The following is a 20,239-nucleotide window of genomic DNA, read 5'->3' on the forward strand; positions in this document are numbered from 1 at the left end:
TTCTAGCAGGATTCAGCACCTGGCCCCACTGCTAGGAGTACCAACACCGGCTTTAATGACTGTGGCACTGCTATGCTAAACTGGCCGGCAGTCTTGCCTGACCCGAAACCCCACTGGGAATCTCAGCAGGAAGCAGAGAGACACCAGAGCCAATAATGCAGATGAGCGCAGGGCCGCTATTAAAGAAGCCACAGAGTGATCACCTTGATGCAGTAATTCATACAAAAAGAGTATGAACAAGTATTGTTGTGTATAAGCATACAGTACACAGACTCTGAATCATCTTTTTTAATATTAAAATTTTCATTTCAATGAACTGATTTTTGGGTTTCATTATCCATAAGTCATAATCGTCTGTTGTTTTGTTTGTTTTTTCCAGAAAAAGAAAAAAACACTGGAAATATATTTCTGTGTGTGTAATAAATATACATATCACCTCTTTGGGTGAATTACTGAAACAAACTTGGATACTGAGATAAACCCAGGAAAACCTACTGTTTATTTATCTTGTATAATTTCATTAAATTCCTCATGAATACTTTTCAATGATAAACGGTCCAAAAATGAAACCACTTGTAAGCTTTCATTTTTATAAATGAATATCTTAAAACTCAATTAAGTTAATTCGGTTTTGCCTACATGGATTTACAAGACAACTGGACAGCAATTTCACTCGTCATTGGCTTCATACTTATTTCAAGTAAAACTTGCCAGGTATCCTTGCAAATATTTTCTCAAATTAATTTGTTGAAGTGAGAGGGTCTGGGTGTAGGAAAGGGTATGTTGGAGTTTTTAGCCAACACAAAGGCAGTAACATGTAAAAGTAACCAAGAATCCTTTTTAAAGTGAAGTTACCAACATTTAATCAAACTCAAGGGTTTTATTAGAGGTTTAAATAGGTACAGTCTACATGTAATAAATTTAAATTAAGCATATTTTTACTCCATTCAATACTTGTATCTTATCTCTGAATTAATCAGTTAATTGGATCCATCATTAGTGCTTATTATAATTGGAAATGGCTTCAAATTTCATGGTTTCCTGCAGCATTTATTTATTGTTTTCTGCTTCATAAATTCAGAGCAGAAATGAGTGCACAGATTGTGCAGTTGCATAAGTCATAACGTAGAGACATCATTTAGGAGAATACCTACTACAAAATATGCATGAACTAGAAGCAAATGTCAAAGTAATGACCTGATAAAAACATAATGCTTAATGTTACATTAGGAAGATAAACTGATGTATCACTTGGCCCGGCATGCTAAATGCTTGAAGTGGCAGATATTAAAAGGTTGACCAACACCTGTGTTCTGATTCCTGGCGGTGATGGTGAGATGAGTACCGAGTTCAGACAATGAATACAATAATTTTATAACAAAACGTTACTCAGTCTGTTCATATGTAGTAGCACATCACAAATATTACAACGTTCATTTTGACAGATACATAAAAATGGGGGTTTAATAGATTTGATATTATTGCAGTTTCACAAAATCCTCAAATTTAGGCCAACATATTACGCATTTACAAGGTACCAACATATGTAGCAGGGAAAAAAAACATTGTGACAGCAGCTTTAGTCAGTATCAGCTATGACCTAAAATGTCAAAAATATTTTTAAAAACATATTGCGGAGGTTTTAAATGTAATCAAATCCTTTCTTTGTGGTTCATCTCTGCAGAACGAAGCCTGGATGCAAAAGGATATCCAGGCTTTAGCTCTGCAGGCGGTAGAGGGAGAATCCTGGCTCCAGCGGGAGTGAGTGAACTCAGGTTGCACAGAGAGCAGAGCAGCAGACAAGATCTTAAAAGGAAGGTGTGGCTGTTCGAAAGTTTTGATTAACAGTCGCAAATTCCCTTTAAACCCAGTCTGCTGGGGGTCAGAGCTGTGTTGCTGGGGAGCGTTTACCTGGCCGACGATTATTCCTGTACAAGCTTCATCCCGAAATCAGTTTTGTAATCAAAATACAATAAACAACCAGAAAAAACGCAAATCAAAAACAAATTAGAATCAAATAGTTTTTACAAAGTTGTTTAAATTGATCAGCAGTGTGAAGGGGAACTATTGGAAAGTGCATTGAAGTCCAGAGTGGGAGAAGTAGCAGAGCACCTGCTAAAAATCCTCCAATTGGTGTACAAACTCTGAAAGTAACAGAAAAGCCTGAGAGCTGCACCAAAGTAAACTAAAAGCACCTGAAATGCCACAGCACAGCTGAACACACAGAAACACATCAACATCCTCCAGCTAGCGTGGAGCAGCACTTACATTCACTATGGCCTCCTTGGTCTGAGCCATATCCGATATAACTCCATCTGTAATGATGAGCAGGACGAAGTACTGAGATCCGTCCTGCACGGCTGCTGCATACCTGGGTCAGAGGAATGAAAAGCAGAATGTGAGCAGCACCAAAATAAAGTGGAGCTTGAATAATGGTTAAAAGAGCTGCATGTACGAGGCTGTGGACTGATCGCTGGGATTGACAGAAACAACCGAGAAAAACATCCGAAGTAACCGAGAGGTAACCACTGTGTCAACTATATCAAGAAATGCAATTAAAAAAAAAAACATGTCTGCACTGAGAGCGTGGCACAAAAACATAATATAAAAAGCTAAAATATTCTGTATAGCTTCTTACGTCTCAGCGGTCTTTACAGATAGTATTACAGAACCCATCAGAGAGATACCACTGTGAGGCTGTCCTAGTTTTAAATGCCCATCGCTGGCTTCCACATGAATAATTTATTAAACTGTTTATGCAATCTCAGCAGCCTTGTTCTTTCAGTACATTATTGATTGCCCAACACCTATAAGACCAACTTTGATGGGCCAGAGGAGGAAAAACAACAAAAAGCATCATTGCAGGTTCCAAGGACAGGTCAAAGATGAAGCCGTCATGCTGACCACTCCCCTCCCACCAGCTTGAGAAATTTAGCTGCGAGATGCTGACATTTTAATCAGAGAACGTGCCCGTCGGTGGCAGCAGCGTGAGCAATGAACAGTTTAAAGATTAAAGAGACATTTGACCTCCTCGACTTCTTGACAATAACTTCGGACACATTCAGTGGACACTTTTAAGAATATCACCACAAGGATAAACAGATTCCTTCATTTATCATACTGCAAATGATAATATTAAAAGTATGAACCATTTATCACCCTGTTTTATATTATGAAACAGCTTGAGTCGTACATCAATGTTATTTAAACCTTTAACACCATAAACTGCTTTATTCAGCCACATAAAAAAATGCATATCCTTCTGCAACAGATGTGACAGCATGTGTCTTCTCATGTACAATGAGAAGTTATTCTTCTCTTCTCTGGCTTCAGGACGGCTTGTTTTGATTCAGCGTCTCTTTTAAATGTGAACTGCGTTTGTGAAATAGGATTTATTCCACTCAAATTTACACATATTAGCCTTGGAGAGGCTAAAAGAAAAGTAGAACTTTATAATGAATTTCATTAGCCTTGAATCAAGACTATTCAACACTGTAATGTGACGTTTTAATATGTACAAAAGCCTTCTGGCTGTTTTTTATGCCTACATGTCGGTGCGTGGTATACAGTAACATGGCCTTTGGGGGATTTCGTTCTTGTAGGCTTTAGATTTATTTGCCCTGCCGGTTCTGCTTTTAGAGTTGACAGCACCCTAATATTCATAGTTGAGTTTATGATTGATTTTAAAGTCTCTTTTGTATGTTTGATGCTAAAATACACAAGCCACAACATGTAAATGAAACCAACACTGATTATTGTTGGAGCAAATTGTTGAACTATTAAAACAACGTTGTTTTGTGGTGCGATGTTTAGTTATTATTGGCTTGTGGCTTCTGGTAAACTAAGTGATAGCTACCATTATGAACTGTTTTGTGCTCAATTGCTTTTAAATGAACACATTCGTCTGTGGCATTAACTTTTGAGAGAACGTTAAACATATTTTAATTGCTTCTCCATTGAATTACTAACTTATTGTGGTGGAGGGGTTTGAGCTTCCATATGATCCTGAGGGCAATGTTGCTCTGGGCTTCAGCCTGTGGCAAATTGGAGTCGGACCAAAAGCGATTCAATTATCTCGATTAAAGGGCAGACCTTCCCTGGACATGGAGACCAGGGCATCCTCCTGGAGTCGGGCCTGGTGATGCTTCCTGGGTTTCGGCTCAGCCTGAAGAAGTTACAAGAACAAATCTCCAAGTGGCCCATCACCTGCAGGGGCATGCTGGTTCTGAATATGTGTGGAGTTTTGTCATTGGATTTTTGAGCTAGGTGTGGGAGGTCCAGAAAAAGAACATTCTTGAGCTCAACATTGTTCACAAGTATATTTTGTAATTAATTACCTTGAAGCATTGGTTTTGAAATTGGGACATCAGAACTGCACTGCTTTGTCTTGAACATTCAAGCACAAAGAAGGGCAGAGCTGTCACCGCCCTTTTTTTTTTTACAGCTCTCTCAAGGTTCCCCCCAGAAAACTTGTTAAGCCCGGTGGTAGAGCGCTAGAGCAGTCATTCATCCAGCAGCCTGTCGTGTTTATGAGTTAAAAAATGTTTAAAGTTAACATGAAATTTTAAAATATCACTTGATAATTATGCGTTACTGAAGGATTGGAAGATTAACACCTGGACACCTACTATAAAGTCTTAAAAAACGCAAACATTTTATAAAGACTTAAATACATAAATAATTCTTAGCCTGGTGGGGGCACAAGTAAAGCCTGATGGCCCGCCAGGCTTATAGTACACTGGAAGAACCTCTGTCTGGTTAATTCAAATAAGTGGTTAGAATAAGTTCAGAGCGTCTGCTAGTGCGACATGTTCAGAGCATCTACCTCTCACACATCCGAGAGAATTTCTTTCATGTTGTGGGCAAAGTTGGGGACATGTAATTTGAACCGGACATGTTCAAACCGTCATGAGGAGGAAGGACTTGTTCCTAAATGTTATTGTAGGGACTTTCAAACCCGGTGATGTGGACAAAGAGCTTCTTCCACAGCATCTGATAATATTCTCAGACCTGGTATTGGTTTGTCTTGTTTGTTGAATATGTCATTAAGCCCATAAATTAGAGGGCAGAGAAATTGCTTCAAAACTGGATTCATTCATAATTTATTTAAAGCTATGAATCTAATTTCTTTCAGAAGGGGTCAGTACCTCAGAAAGGAGATAAATTGCATGATTTCTAAAAACAAAACCATCTTACTTTATTTATTTTTTTTAGTTTTATTAAACTACACATGGTTATAAAACCAAATGTGTGCATGTTTCAGATGTACTTATGACAGGTTTCTCTATGGTATTACTATTAAAAACAAATATTTCAATTAAAATCTGACCACCTTTAACAAACCTCCTGTGCTTTCTGTTTATTGAGGAACAACTAAGTTTTCATATACAGCCAGTAAATTAATTTGCTGAACTTTGACCCCTGACATTTCAATCACAATGTTAAATTAAAGCCGTTTTTCCCTCTTATTGTAAAACTCCATTATTAAATAAATAGGTTAAGTCATCAACCCTTCTAGAAGGGCAACACGACATGAAATAATTTCCCTGCAGTTCACGTGATCTTTCCTCCCACTTTCATCACTACATTATGTCTAAAAATAAAATGGTGAGCCCTCTAATATGTCGGGCCTAATGTACGCCTGATTTCCATTTCCTTTCATCTCTGCCTTACAGCTGACTGTTTCTCCATCATTAGCTCCTCTCAGTTCTGAGAGAAAACCTCCACTTGCAGACTTAATACCTCTGGCGGCGTAGTTGCCATATTTACAGACTCGCTTCCAAAGAAAAAATAACTGTGCTCAGATTTATTCGCAGCGGGAGACTTTTGTGTTCGCACCTTGCCACGTGATTAACCACAGGAGCGAAGTTGGTGGGTCCATACAGCTGAACCGTCTTAAGGCTTTGATGGTAAGCTTCGAGAATCCCCTCCATACCATTACAGTACGGGTTCTCTACGTTGCCATTCTGAAAGAAGCAAAACAAGTCTGTTACTGCAAGAAAAACATGGATATGATTTGAATCTGTAACAATATAAATCAGGAAATACCAAACTAATCAAAACACCATGCAAAACTGATAGATGTTAAGCCAGATACGTTGCCAATTTGCCAGCTGTTCTGTCAAGGCCTCCGAAGTTTGTTAGAGAACATTAGAGAACAAAAAGCTTCATGAAGACCAAGCAACACAGCAAACAGGTCAGGTATAAAGTTGTGGGGATATTTTGAAGCAGGTTTTGATTAGAAATCAGTATTACAAGCTTTGAATCTCAGAGAATTCTGGATATAAAAGCAGTTCACCCAAAGTTCAGATCAATAAAGACATTGACTCCCACTTAAAATGAAAGTTATATATATATTTATTTAGAAATAAAGTGGCAAATAGTACAAATAGTGCAAAAATGAAAGCTAGATTCAGTTAAAGCATTTTAGTCAGCAATAATAATTTGATTGATGATTTAATGAGATTAATGCATACAATTTTTCAGAAGTTTAGCAATTAGCTCACAGTCTGTCATCATGTTTTTTTACACAGATATTTTCTAGTCTCCCCAAATACATTTTTGGCCGCCCACTTAGACACTGAGAAAACCAACTTCAGTTTCGTCCTTGCTGCTCGCTCAGAGTCACTGTCTTGCTGTAATGCAAATTTTCTCCACAGCCTAAAGGTCCTGAGTTCTCAAGAGCACTTCATTAAGAGTGATCTCTGTACTCTCCTGCCAGCTTTCCCTATAGACTCTGACCAGTAACACTATCCCCCGGTTACAAGGATGTTATCGATCTTTTTCCTGGCTCACTCCTCTGCAACTACACCCTACTGAGAACGAGAAAAACAAGGAAGAGCTGAGGGTCAGAGTTTAGACTGGATGAGCATCATGTGTTACCTAAAGGTTAAACTGTAGAATTGAGCAGCCATAGTCCTGTCTCAAATCTGTCAACTAGTGCTTCAGACTCTCCTCTGTTTCTTATTCTCCCTTTATCTTCTGTCTCATTGAATGATGACTCCCCTGCTCCTGTAAAGCTGTGGGGCAGACTCAGAGGGTTGACTGACATTTTTGGGGAGAATTTAACAAAAAAAGAAGATATCACAAGAGATTTTCTTGTCAAATCTCGCTTCAAATGCTATCTTCCTTGACCGTGGGGCAAATTTCAAAACCCCGACACTGTGACAAATGTTCCACAAAGGGATGTAACTTTACTTTTACGCCCACTTGTGTGAATACAGCATGAAGAGAAATGAGGCTTCAATTATATGGTGAGATGAATCTTAATTTGCAAATTTTAATGGCGGCATGGAGTGATGCAGACATTACCCTGTAGACACACTCCTCATTAGGCTGTACCGTGCAGCCACCGAATGCATTAGCTGGCTGAGAGAAGCTAAATTGATTTAAGAATCCTTCAGCCCTACAGAACCTAATTTACACTACAAAGGGATGGAAATTCCTTCTGGGTCATGTTTGCCATGCACAAGTAGTCGCATTCATGTCAATAAACATGCATCTATGCATATCTACACATGCTAAATGTGACAGATGATCTCAGCTGAAATACGGGGATCAAAATGACCTTCGCAATGATCCACGTCAACTCCAGGTGAAACTGTCTAAAATAATCCCACTGTTTACTCACCAGTGGAAACTCATGAGACACCCTCCCGTCAGGCGGGAGCTTAGCACCAAATCCAAGTGCAGGGAACATCTTATCACTGTCATAGTCCTGAATGATCTCTCCCACAGCCTTCAGAGCCATGGCATAGGCATTCATCTGATAAGGGTTCATGTAGTGTAGCGAAGTGGACTGCGATGGATTTCCTTTGGACACAGGAAAAGTCTTAGTCAGTGATGCACATCAGGAGACAGAGAGCAAACTGACAGCTGCAAGAGGGAAAGGGATGATTTGAATAAAATGCAGCAATGAAACCACCTGGTTTATTTTTGTGGATAAAAAAAAGCTACATCAGGCTCTTGTGTGGGAGTAATAAACATAAAAGCTATGAATGTAAGCTTCTGTAACTTTCTGAGTTCTACCTATTAAAGGAAAGTGTGCTAATGTTAACTGTGAGCAGAATCACATGAGTTTATTTTGAGAAAGAAAGAATGACTGTTTTGAATCCATAGCTTAGTCACAAGCTATTTGCATAAAAACTATAAACAAATACATAATAACCAAGAGTGATGATATGCCAAGTGTCTGTCAAATACAGGAAATATTTCAAAGTGACATTATTTTCACAAAAATTTTTACATAACATCAGTGGAAAAGAAACTGGCAGACAAGGCTTCATTATGAGGCACTCCAGAAACATCGACTGTGCCCAGGTGTGCGCTTGAAATATTCACAACAAAAACCCCTAAAAACTCAGAATTAAATCTGATGGGATTTTAGAGGCAGTAATAAAAGCACGTGCATCTGCAATTTTATTTAATAGCAGGAGTGCTACTAAATGAAGGAGAAAGTGAGGACTGTGATAGTTGTCAATATGAAATTCATGTTTTGTGTATTTATATAAAACACCTTAAAAAAAACTATTCACAAACTTTGTTTTTGATGTTACAACCACAAACTTCAGTTATGAAGATTTTTTTTTAAATCACTGATCAACACAAAGCTTATGACTGTGAAGGAAAATGATATTTAATTTTTTAGTGTTACCTTTTAGCGGCCTGACACTGTGACTGAGGTTCACCTTTGATTAGAGTTACTCTGACTCGCCATGCAGTCAGAGTAACTCTTAACCCAACCTGTTTAAAGTTGCTTTTGACCTATATTTGATATGTATTGATAATTTTGATGATGGCACTCATCAAGTGTAGTAGCTGGTCTCAATTATTGACTATATGGCATCTTTTATGACTTTGTTTTTATGATGTAAACCACTTTGAACTGCCTTGTTGCTGAAATGTGCAATATAAATAAACTTGACTGATTGATTGAAAGGTTTAAGATAAAAAAAAGTGTTTGAGTGACCTTGTCAAAGTATATTCTTAAATCCATTTCACAAGACAAGCAATGATTTGGAAATTATTTTTTAAAGAGGCTCTTGTTTGAATTTGACTAAGTTTGGGCTGTGTTGCAAGGACAACGGTCAACCTCAGTCTCTAGACGTCCAAAACAAGTAGGGACACCCAAAAATATAAACATGGATCATTTCACTTCCACTACAGAATTATGCACAACTTTGTTAGTCATTATAATATAATGCAAATGTAAAAGTTCAATAGATATGCAGCAGAATGTGTAGATTTGTTTTTGTCTCTGTTCAGTTTGCTCAGAATTAAACGCATTAGATCTTGTTTCGCACTAGTAATAAATGCGACTGAACAATACAAAGAGTGCAGATCAGAAGCCGAAAGAAAACTCCGGCGGTATGACATACATCTGACGATGTGCGAAAGCAGAGCAGCGTAATTGCAGTCAAAACACTCACCGTTTGATGCAGTGAAATCAATGGCCACTGTGAAGTGAATCTGAGTTCTGAAACACAAACAAGAATAAATGTTAGCCAAACGAGAGGCAGGAGAACCCAACACTGCAGTTTAATGAGGCTCGCCCAGGTTTCAGTGTTGCTTCTCTCATCTTAGAAGAGGTGTGACAAAAGTAACACAATGTTTATAATTCACTTTTGCTATCTACTGCCACAGCTGCGTGTTCACTGCCATGACCAATTATAGTAACGCAGGATTTTGTCAAGCATAGAAATAGTGATGTAGCATGCATGTATGGGTTGATCACGGTCATAACTGATGATTTAAAAAGACTCTTATTGGAGCACACAAAGTGTCTGCTATTTTAAATGCCAAACAAGTCCTTCCACTCATTGCCAGTTGTTAAAGTAGATCTCTTTTTTCAAAGTGTTTCTGCATATTTCCAGAAATATGCAGCTTAGTCTTTCTTTATGGTAAAGCTAAAGAAACGTTAATATGTGGAAAAACTGATCATGGTTTATTAATTCTACCTGCAGTTTCCATAAATACACATGAATGGCTGCATTTTTGTTAAGTCAGATAAGGACACAGTTAGGTCTTTGAATATCAGAGGTATGAACAAATAATCCCAAAGACTTGAAACCCACCACTAAAAAATACCAGTGGTAACATGCAAAAAGCTGGAAAAACTGTTGTAATGCCAATGCGATTTTTACCTTTGGTTATTGAGATGACTACTTAATGCCATATGGCATGACATTTTTAATTAAAATGTTAAAAACAGCTTTATTTTCAATTCTCATTTTGCATTGTTTTATTTATTATCATTTGACAGATCCCAGTCTTATTTCAGCTCAGAAACAAACTAATGTAAATGTGTCCCAAGGGCCAGAATTGAATGTATCGATGATCTGAGTAGTAATTACAGCCTGGATAAAACCCTCGATTATTTATATGTTTCTTTATCTATGTAGTGGATTATTTTTCTAAGCTAAAAAAATTAAAAGATGAACCAATCTGATTAAAGTAATAAAACTGAAAAACAAACTTTCGTTCACAAAATGCCCTGAATATTTTTGCTATTTGTTGTTGCTGTGGTGGTAGACAAAACCTCAAACAGAAACTAAACATTTCTCGTTCTAGAGAGAAACAAAGGACAGAGGGGAGGGAAGCCTGGATCAAAGTGTGTGCCCTTTCTTTGTGATTAACACTGATTGCCTCCTTTTGATTCCACCTCCTTTCAGATATTCACACATGCAGAATCAGAGATAATAGCGGCTTCCTCCTGCAGAGACTGACCTCAGTTCATTAATCAGCATTGATTTGGACCATTCAGCACACAGAGAGGGAACTTTTACATTTGTATGCGGCCTCAATGTAAAACTCTGCTGATTCCCGCTATTACTTGTAAATGTTAGAATAAAAAAATCGAATCAGTGTGCCTGAGCTAAAGCCACAGAGTTTTACACAGTATGAGATTAGCTTTGTGGTCATGTTTTTCACATAAAAAACATTTAGTAGGAATTTATATTTGGTACAGAAATTCAATGAGACATGGAAAACTGTACTTCTTGTTATTAATATCAATATTGCCCATTAAAATATTGTAATAAGTTTCAGAGCAACTTTTTGAAAGTGTCAGAAAATATGTGATGTTTTATATTTGTGTGTCTTCAAAGGCATTATTAATATAATTTCCTCATTTCTGTCTTCTTTTTTTTAATCTAAGTCTAAATTATTGATCAAGATTATATAACTCTGGCTGAATATTTAGGACACGTCAGACGTCATCTCACTTATTGGTAAATTTGAAAGAGAGCATCCAAAGATGCTTGTATAATGCATGTCTTTATTCATCTGACTGATTTAACATGTGAGGCTAAGTGGGGATTTGTTTAAGAGCTGAGCAAATCACTTTCAAACTAACAAATCAATATGGAATAATGTTGACTGATGTGCTAGCGCTGTCTGTTTAGTAGGTCCATTAGCAAACAACAAGGGACTCATCCGTAGAAGCTGCTTCAATCCTAGTTTCATTCAAATCTGGGATTGTTAAAAGAAAGTAATTCTTCATTTATCAAGGATGCACCACTCAAAGGACAAATTCACATGTCCCTATTATTTCTTCTTATCGGCCAGAAGATTTTGCATTAGACATCAGGCTTTCAAATGTCTCGTACAATTTCATGTCAAATTGTTCCCAGATAAAATTACAGCTCTCAAACTAGCTTTAGTCCCACATTTAATGATGGGTTACAGCATCCAAAAATAGCCTATAAATGGAAAAATTCACTCCAACTAGACAAACATGAAAATGGACAAAATGTGACTTTTTAAAAAAAAAAAAAGATTTTGGCAGTTTGTTTGTTATTATGTTAAACTTATATTTAAAAAATCACTATACAACAGTTTGCCTTTGGGTTATTAGTATAATTTACTAATAAAGTTTAACTATATGAGAAACACACGGTTTTAAAACAAGAGGAATACAAAAGTTCTTACAACATCACAGGATTTGGATACATTGGATAAATAAAATAGGACAAAATGTATTAAAAATATATGACTGTCATGGTTCATTTAAAATGTCATGAGATTACATGCAAAAACAGATTACACCAATGAGTCTTCTTTGTCTGCTTGTGGTACAGAAAGTATTCAGATCCCTTTACATTTTTCCACTCCTTGTTTCATTGCTGAAACCAAAATAGTTCATATTATTTCTCATGAATGTACACTCAGCATCCCATCTTGACAGAAAAAAACAGAAATGTAGACATTTTTACAAATTTATTAAAAAAAGAAAAACTGCAATATCACATGTTCATAAGTATTCAGACACAAAACCAAGTTCTTCCAAACAAAACTATGCTGGCCTATCACTATTTGGAACTAGAAAATGACTAAAGGTTCAAAATGATTGTAATGATTTCTTTCTACAAGACAGTTTCTGGTTCACTGGGCAAAAAACTGAGAGCAGCTGTCTCATGCATACATTCAAAGAAGAGAAATATTCTGCCTCTGCTTCCACATTAACTCAAATGTGAGCTGAGCTGTAGTGGCCCCCATGTCAGAACAATAACCAGGTGGCACATAAAACCAAACAGGTCTGCACACATTGCTACTAACTCCGTTTTTGTTTTGTTTTTTCCACAAAGCAATGTGACACATGCATTATATGACTTCATGTAAGAACGCCAGAAATGCTGCAGCTGTGAAACGCATCTATATTTTCAATGCATCTGTATTAGAGGTTGTAAATGACAATGAAGAAAACCAATTATATGATCCCCTAAAAGAGTCATGGGGCAGACGGACCATAAAACGAACTGAAGTCAATAGAATAAACAATGAAAATATAGAGCATCACTTTATTAAGTTTTATGAGGTTCAGGGTTTGTAGTAGTTTGAGAGGAAGCTATTGAACCCTCATATGGTCTGAACACAAGTGTTTTAACCCGCCTGATCAAACTACAGATTTAATTTTGAGGGAATATAAATCTTTCATTAGCCTTTTTGAAACAGAACGCTATCCATCTTTTGGACTTTAATTATTTCTATTAGGCTGTATCTCAGCACCAATTGAAGGTTAATGAAAAAAATTGAAGATCTCTTTTTAAAACCTCCTGTTTTGTAAGCATGTTCAGGGTGCAGTGGTGTGTCTCTGAAAAAGAAATTGCTTTTTTCCTCCAAAGAGAAATCATCTGAAATGCATTGTGTTGGTTATCACCTGGCAGAGATGGAGAAGTAGAGCAAAAATCCCACAAAAGGGGAGAAATCAATAGCAGAGGTCTAAAATATCAAAGTTAGCTCTGAAATCAGTTTTCTACAACATGCTGCTCAGCCTCGCTTTCAGATTCCTAATGTTTTTATCAGCTAGGGATACGTAATAACTTGTTTCACTATTTTATCATTTGCAAGATGTGAAGAATAGATAAATTTTTCATTCATATTTCAAGCAAAGACCCCATGAAAGCTAAACCTTATATCATAAAGTCACATATCAAATACTGTTTTGAGCAAAACCCTGAAACTGCAAACATTTTGGTTCTGCACATTCAAATAGACAGAATTTTGACAAAACACAGTTTGGAATAAAATGGTGAAATTTCTTTAAAATAAAAAAATAATCTGCTAGTTAGTAGATAAAAACAAAAAAAAGGTTTTTGTTATCCAATAACATAAAAAAATCTAGTTTCTGATATTTTTGTACATATTTTCTAATTCAGGCAGTCTCCTTTCACAATCAAGGAACCAAACTTGTTTCTTGTCTGTATAAAGTTAACATGGTCTATTAGATTAAATTTTCACCAGATCATTCTTATCTAATTTATCAGTTTGTCTTGTAACCTGCAGACAACATATAAAATGCAATATGTCTTATTTTCCCTTTCTTACTTTGTCACAAAGTAAAAAAGAGAAAATAATTTCACATTAATAAAGGCTATGCATACAGTCAAAACAGAAGATAAAGCTATTTTGATAAAGTAGAAAAGAAAAGCTCTTTCTTACAATGGCTAAGCAATCCATGCTGCAATCTCCTCTAATTTTTGTAACCATGTTTCATCTGCTATCCGCTTAATTCCTGCACCAAATTGATGTTTCTAATTGCACTAAAGAGACACACACCTAAACAAACTCATCAAGTCCAGCAGATGTGAGCAACGTGGACCTGCTGTATGCATCAGATCACAGTTTTCCTCTAATCAGCTACAACCACAGCAGATGGAGAAATAACCAAAAGGAAGAAAATGCTTTTGTTAATCAACAGAGAAACCTTACGATCAACATCTTACCAGAGGAATTATGATTCCATTTTATTTTACAATTAATAAGTAATGTGGAATTTTTCAACAGTATGTTACAAAAAATATGAAAAGGTTTGTTATCCATCAAGCAAAGTAATGTTATATCATTAAGTGTGTTTTATTGCGCTGCTAGCTGCCATTTGCCCTTAAATGAGTCAAAGCACAATTATGTAATCAGTATTTACCTCTGGACTCATGAAGAGCAGGTGGGGATTTGGGTGTAGGACTTTTGATTTACACCATGGTTAAGAGTTAATGTTGCATTCAATCTTCAGGAGATGTGCTCTAATTTATCATACTCAAATTATTTCAGACTGCTCACCCGGATAACAACCAGGATACAGCTACATTGTTTAATGTTCTGCTCTCTGCCTCCAAAGACAAAACCAGAGAGACAAAAAGGATGAAGTTTCTTGTAAATCACAGCTATTTTAACTTATAATAAATAGAGAAGAAACACTGACCCTTCCCTGTAGCAGTCACGTTGTTGACGGTATCTTTCAGAGAGCTTTTATCTCTGGGAACCCCTTTTGAAAAGCTTACAGCGTAATGAAAGACTGTTGAGGGTTTTATCAAAGCAAACACTGGAGATACTGTAGCAACTATACACAGAGAGGAGAGATTGTCTGCAACTGCACAAAGGAACTGAGGAGATTTAAATATATTTAACTTCCTGCAACAAAATAATGAAGGATTCTTGCTGTACCGCCACAAGTAAGGCTACATTCCTCATCTGGGTAAAGCTAATTAATGGAAGAGCATGGATGAGGTAAATTTTGCTCATTTGTTTTAATCATTAAATATTAAACATGTTGCTCTAAAGAATGCAAATAGGGTTAGAGTTAGGGGTCATATAGTCCCTGCCCTAATCACACTGCTGCCAATAAGAGCTAAAGGGAAAAGAGATTTTTCCTACACAGTTTGCATTCTGTGGACACTTTTAAAAACCTGCTAAAGTAATTTTTATTCAAAGATATACATGATATACATGTTTATTTTCTGTATTGTAAATTTCTGTGTATTTTTGTTGGATTTACCCTTCTTGTTAAGCACCTTGTGACCACTGTCTGTGAAAATGTGCTATAAAAATAAACTTTTACTTACTTACTCAATTCAGTTTACTTTGTTTATTTAATCACAGTGCAACATACATGTCATCTCAAAGAATATCAAATACATCAAAGTCAAAGTATAAATGAAGGAATTTAAAGAGACAGTAGCTGGAATCCCGTAAACAGACCCAAAACGTAGGTTACTGTAGGTATGCACAAATGCTAATTCTGGTATTTGAGAATATGATTATTAAAGCAAATAAATAATCAAAAATAGTAAATTTAGCATTAAATTCTTTTTGTAGACCCTTGTTGTTTATAATGTTAAACTTATAGTATCTGAGAATGTGTTTGTGTTAGTGAGGTTACTACATGTGGGTTTATGTAGTGTTTGTGTCTATTTGAGTTTGCTGGAGAGAGACCAACATGGATCTGGGACACTCAGCCAATAGCAGTAAAGCAGCAGAAATCTAAAATCAGGGCAGCTGCTGATCCACCGAGGAACATTTCCTCCATATGTGATGTGCTTTTAATTAAGCTCTGAGGTTATAAGAGCACATACATACATATATATACATATATATACTGTATGTGTGTGTGTGTGTGTGTGGGGGGGGGGGGGGAGGGGGGGGTAGTTCAGGGGGAGGGGTTTTTTGATCAATAAAATTGAAGAAAATGTGTGTGGTGCCTGTGTTGCCTTAGGCAGGGGATGGGAAAATAGGATGAGCTAAAGTAATGCTCTTAAAGCAGCTGCATTAAATATAAATGTCCCCTTTTATGCTCTCTTTTAATTTATAAATCTCAGCAGTGTCCTCTCTAAATTCTTCACAACACTTGGGAAGTCTCAATGTGCTGCTGCACCAGCTGAATTATTGACAACATCTCAACTGGCATTTTAATACCAAATTTGTGTGTATTTTATAAGTGCGCAGCCCTTATTTTTCTAATTATTGTTACTGAATAATTAAGAAAAGTAGAATATATCAGAATGACTTTTAAATTTTCAAAGATAAATAAATACAAACCACTTGATTTGGTAGCACTCATTTCAAACCACTAATAAAGCAGTGCTATTGAAGTGAAAGGCAGTATTCGAAGATTTGTATTTGACTGTTTGGAGCATATACCAATAAGCACCACAGCATTGGCTGACAGACACTGTGAACTATGTGATAATGATGTTTTCACAAGTTCCTAAATTCAGCTGCAGACAGCAGTGCAGATGAATTGCGGGTGTGTGCAGCAGCAGGGAGCTCTTTGAAATTGTAATGCTGGTTACAGCGATCGGGACTGTGACAGCTCTTATTATGCTGTTGCAAATCAGCAGCAAGCAGAGAGTAAGTTGTTTTGTGAGGCATGAATTTGGTTATTTGAACAAGTTAACATAAGGGACGAGAAGCTAGGAGGGATGCAGTGTGTAAGAGGAGTTTACAGAAATGCACAATACATGCTTATAATTGAACATAACTGGTACTGAGATCAATCTTATGCAATACGTAATCTCCAAAGAGTGTTGGACTTATTCTTAAATAAATTAAATATTCATCTTTTCTCAAGAGTTTATATGTAATCCAGAGAGAAACACAGAAGCATTTTGATGCTGACATTAACAAAGCTAACATCTTGGTAACTGATATGTAATTTGACAATAACCTAACATATGTAGCAAAGCCTTATGTCACTTTTATAATGTATAATGATCAAATTACCATCTGATAAAGCTCAAATGGTGATGTGATAGCTTACTAACCTTTACCAGGTTAAATCACAACAGTGCTGGTAGAAATGTATTTTATTGAACATCTTCAAACATGGTGCTTCCTTGAGTAAGATCAAGTTCAAGTGTATTTAGCATTTCTTTTCAATATTAAAGCTGCAGTGGGTAACTTTTATAAAAATAGATTTTATTATATAAAAAAATATATATTTTTGCGTATTTGTTAAATACATATTTACATATTCATAATACTTTTTTTAAACATATTAGTTAAATGTGTCACTATGTCTTACCAGTGATCCTACAGCCATCTGTAGGAATTCAGCGCTCCAGGTGGAACGTCTTTGTCAACAGTGCTCATGTATGCGCCGCTCATATCCTTCCCTGCACAGTGCTTACTGCCATTCAAGCTGAAGATTGCTGGTGTGCTGTAGCAGTGCTAATGTCAGGAAAAACAACCTAAGACTACAGGAAAACTAACAAATTACCAATATGTTGGGGGAGAGCTTGGATGGAGAGCCGCAGTGCATCAGAGCCGAGGGAACGGACCTGTAGGGTGTGCTTGTTCAAAGTTTTAGTCCACTGTTTTCTCAAAACTCCCTACTGCAACTTTTAATAACCTACATGTCAGTAAACACAACCATTTTCCTCGGAGGCTTGAACTAATGAATCCAAAGTGGATTTCCTTCATCCTAAAGCTTAAAAACGAAGATAACCGTTGCTTTGCATTGGTTATGTGCTTGATGGGCATTTACAGTGAAGGCTGAGTTTTTCTGCTGTCTTTTAAAATAATGTTTTATGCAGAATCATTGAAGAAAAAAAGTACAACTTCTCACAAATATATGGGCTATACAAACTACCACATACTACCAGCCCCTACAGACTCCAACATATAATTTACTGAACATAGCGCAAGACAAAAAGCTGTGAAATATTAAGCACAGACTGAAATCTCTGCACATGTCCAACCCACAACCCAATAATTTTAGGGATGTGCTTTCTGTTTTATCATCACTGCAAATCTTATGTGACAACAATTACTAAGGATGATCTGACACAGTAACAACTTGAAAAGCCGTGTAAAAATCGATAACACCCCATTTACCTTAGTCACTGTAACATTTTTGCTATTCTCAATTTTCTACTTTTGTAGCTGTTACTATGCTATTCCTCACACTTTATTTTGCAACATGTGGTTTACATAGAAACATTATGTAGATCAAATCTAAGGCAGACCTTTAGTGTCTGCTGCAGTAGCAGTAGAAAAAACATTTATTACAGGATTTTCTAAAAAAAAATTTCACTCTGACTTCCAGTTACATTTAAATATTCAGGGGAATTTAATATTGGTTGAGATGACAAACTTAAACTTTTTTCAAGGAGGTGTCTGGCTGATATCCGTCTTTCCACACCCACTTCAAAAAATCTGTCAGATTCCTGTTTAGGATGATAGATTGCTGCAAAGACAACGACTTGATGCAATCAGTGGAGCTTCCTAGAATGGAAAATTTCTCAATAAATCTCTTTCTTCTGATACAGACCTTGCCAAATAGTAAAGGTAAGATGGATGGGGAAAGGTGGGTGCAGTGGAGGGACTGATGATATTTGACTGGAGTCCAGGATATCTTTCCAAATATGCAGGACAAACCTGATATTACCAGATATTATTAAGAAACTGGGTAATTGCAGGAGAAAGGCAACAATGAGGCTACAAAGATTTCATGGCATGGGATTGAAATGAAAGTGACTTAGGCGTGGTGTTTTTCCCAACATGTTTTTATTTCATGATTCCTCTAAATCAGGGGTGTCAAACTCGTTTCCATTTTGGCCCATAATGAAGACCATGAATGTCCTCAAAGGGGCGGCTGTGGTGGATAAAACTACCCATCAACAATTTGATGAGAACTTCAGAACATTAAATAACATTTAACATCCACTCACATGCTAAGTGATTTGGATTTATACAACTAAAAACTGATTTGGTTTGACTTTTTTAAACTTAAACTATATTAAAGCACACACCTGTTTTCATCAGGCTCTCTTTCTGTGGCAATTAAGAGTCTGAAGGACATACTGTAGTTATGAAGGGACTCGAGTTTTAGACATGTGCTCTCAATAATTAATTGAATTTTATTGTTTTGGCTTATATTTAGCTTATATATATTGGCTTATATTTATATTTGGCTAATTACCTGACATATTCAGGTAATTAGACCTGAATATGTCTATTTAAAAATATATTTCCATTTAATTTGGACTAAAGTGGATACTATGTTTTCAGATAAAAATGGGAGGTATTTCTCTTAAAGTGTCTTGAGGTAACATTTGTGGTGAACTGGTGCTGTATGAATAACTGGACTGAATAGAACAATCCTTTTTAAAAAATATAGATATCTAATTTGATATTTTAGCAGATTTATACTAAATGTGTGGATTTGTCTGTGATGTAATTTTGCTTACAAGTGAGCCTCCTAATAATAATATATAATTTATTTCCCTTTACGTATTCAAACACAAACAAAGGAAGATTTATGTCCCAATTTGAAAAAAATCAAAGTTTATTTAATATTTTTATGTAGCTGTTAGAAAACACAAACACAATGTTATGAGATGCAGACATGAGGATTATTAGACTCACCCTCCTTTGATGTAATCCAAGAATGTGTGCTCCGACTCTACACTAAATGACAGTAATGACACCTGGGGGGGAAAAAGAGAACACAGCGTGTTTATTAATTTAATAAAATCAAATCTGCCAATCTATATATTAAGCTAACCATCCACAAAATTACTTATCCATACAGAATATCCGTGGAGTCTATTAGTATTAGAATCACTGCACATGAGCATGGCTGATGGATGATCAGCATGATGGATAACTATTCACAGATTTTAATTACAGAGCCACGGCATTCACCGAGAGCAAGAGCAGTAATAAAAAAAAAAAGTCTCATTCATAAACATTTTATAATTACTCCATTAAAAGGACTAGGAGAAATCTTACATTTATTTTTAACTAAGAAACTGGGGAGAGATTAAAAAAAAAAAAACTTTAAAAAGAGGTGTTGGACTGCTTTGTGAAATCAGCTTAGTGGAAACCTGATGGTGAGCACAGAGGGAAGAGCTGCAGATGAGTGAAGGAATGAAGTGCATCCTTGATATTAGCCTCACCGTGCCAGAGTTGATATATCTCTTTTTCTTTAGTTTCTTCTTTGGATTCACCACCTGGAATGAAG

At 36.3% G+C, this 20,239-nt stretch overlaps 1 protein-coding gene across 2 annotated transcripts in view; it reads right to left on the minus strand.

Annotated features, from left to right (window-relative positions):
• The window catches only part of cpne5a (copine Va), a 90,045-nt gene that overhangs the window by 8,955 nt on the left and 60,851 nt on the right, over nt 1-20,239 (minus strand). For both annotated transcript variants that reach the window (XM_032573285.1, XM_032573278.1), the window contains 6 exons: nt 20,175-20,228; nt 19,642-19,703; nt 9,429-9,475; nt 7,631-7,812; nt 5,839-5,966; nt 2,269-2,371 (listed from right to left, as the gene is read on the minus strand). In XM_032573285.1, coding sequence (XP_032429176.1) covers nt 2,269-2,371; nt 5,839-5,966; nt 7,631-7,812; nt 9,429-9,475; nt 19,642-19,703; nt 20,175-20,228 — 576 coding nt within the window. The remainder of the gene's footprint in view (nt 1-2,268; nt 2,372-5,838; nt 5,967-7,630; nt 7,813-9,428; nt 9,476-19,641; nt 19,704-20,174; nt 20,229-20,239) is intronic.

This window comes from Xiphophorus hellerii, chromosome 1 (assembly GCF_003331165.1).
Source record: "Xiphophorus hellerii strain 12219 chromosome 1, Xiphophorus_hellerii-4.1, whole genome shotgun sequence".
Taxonomy (NCBI): Eukaryota; Metazoa; Chordata; class Actinopteri; order Cyprinodontiformes; family Poeciliidae; genus Xiphophorus; species Xiphophorus hellerii.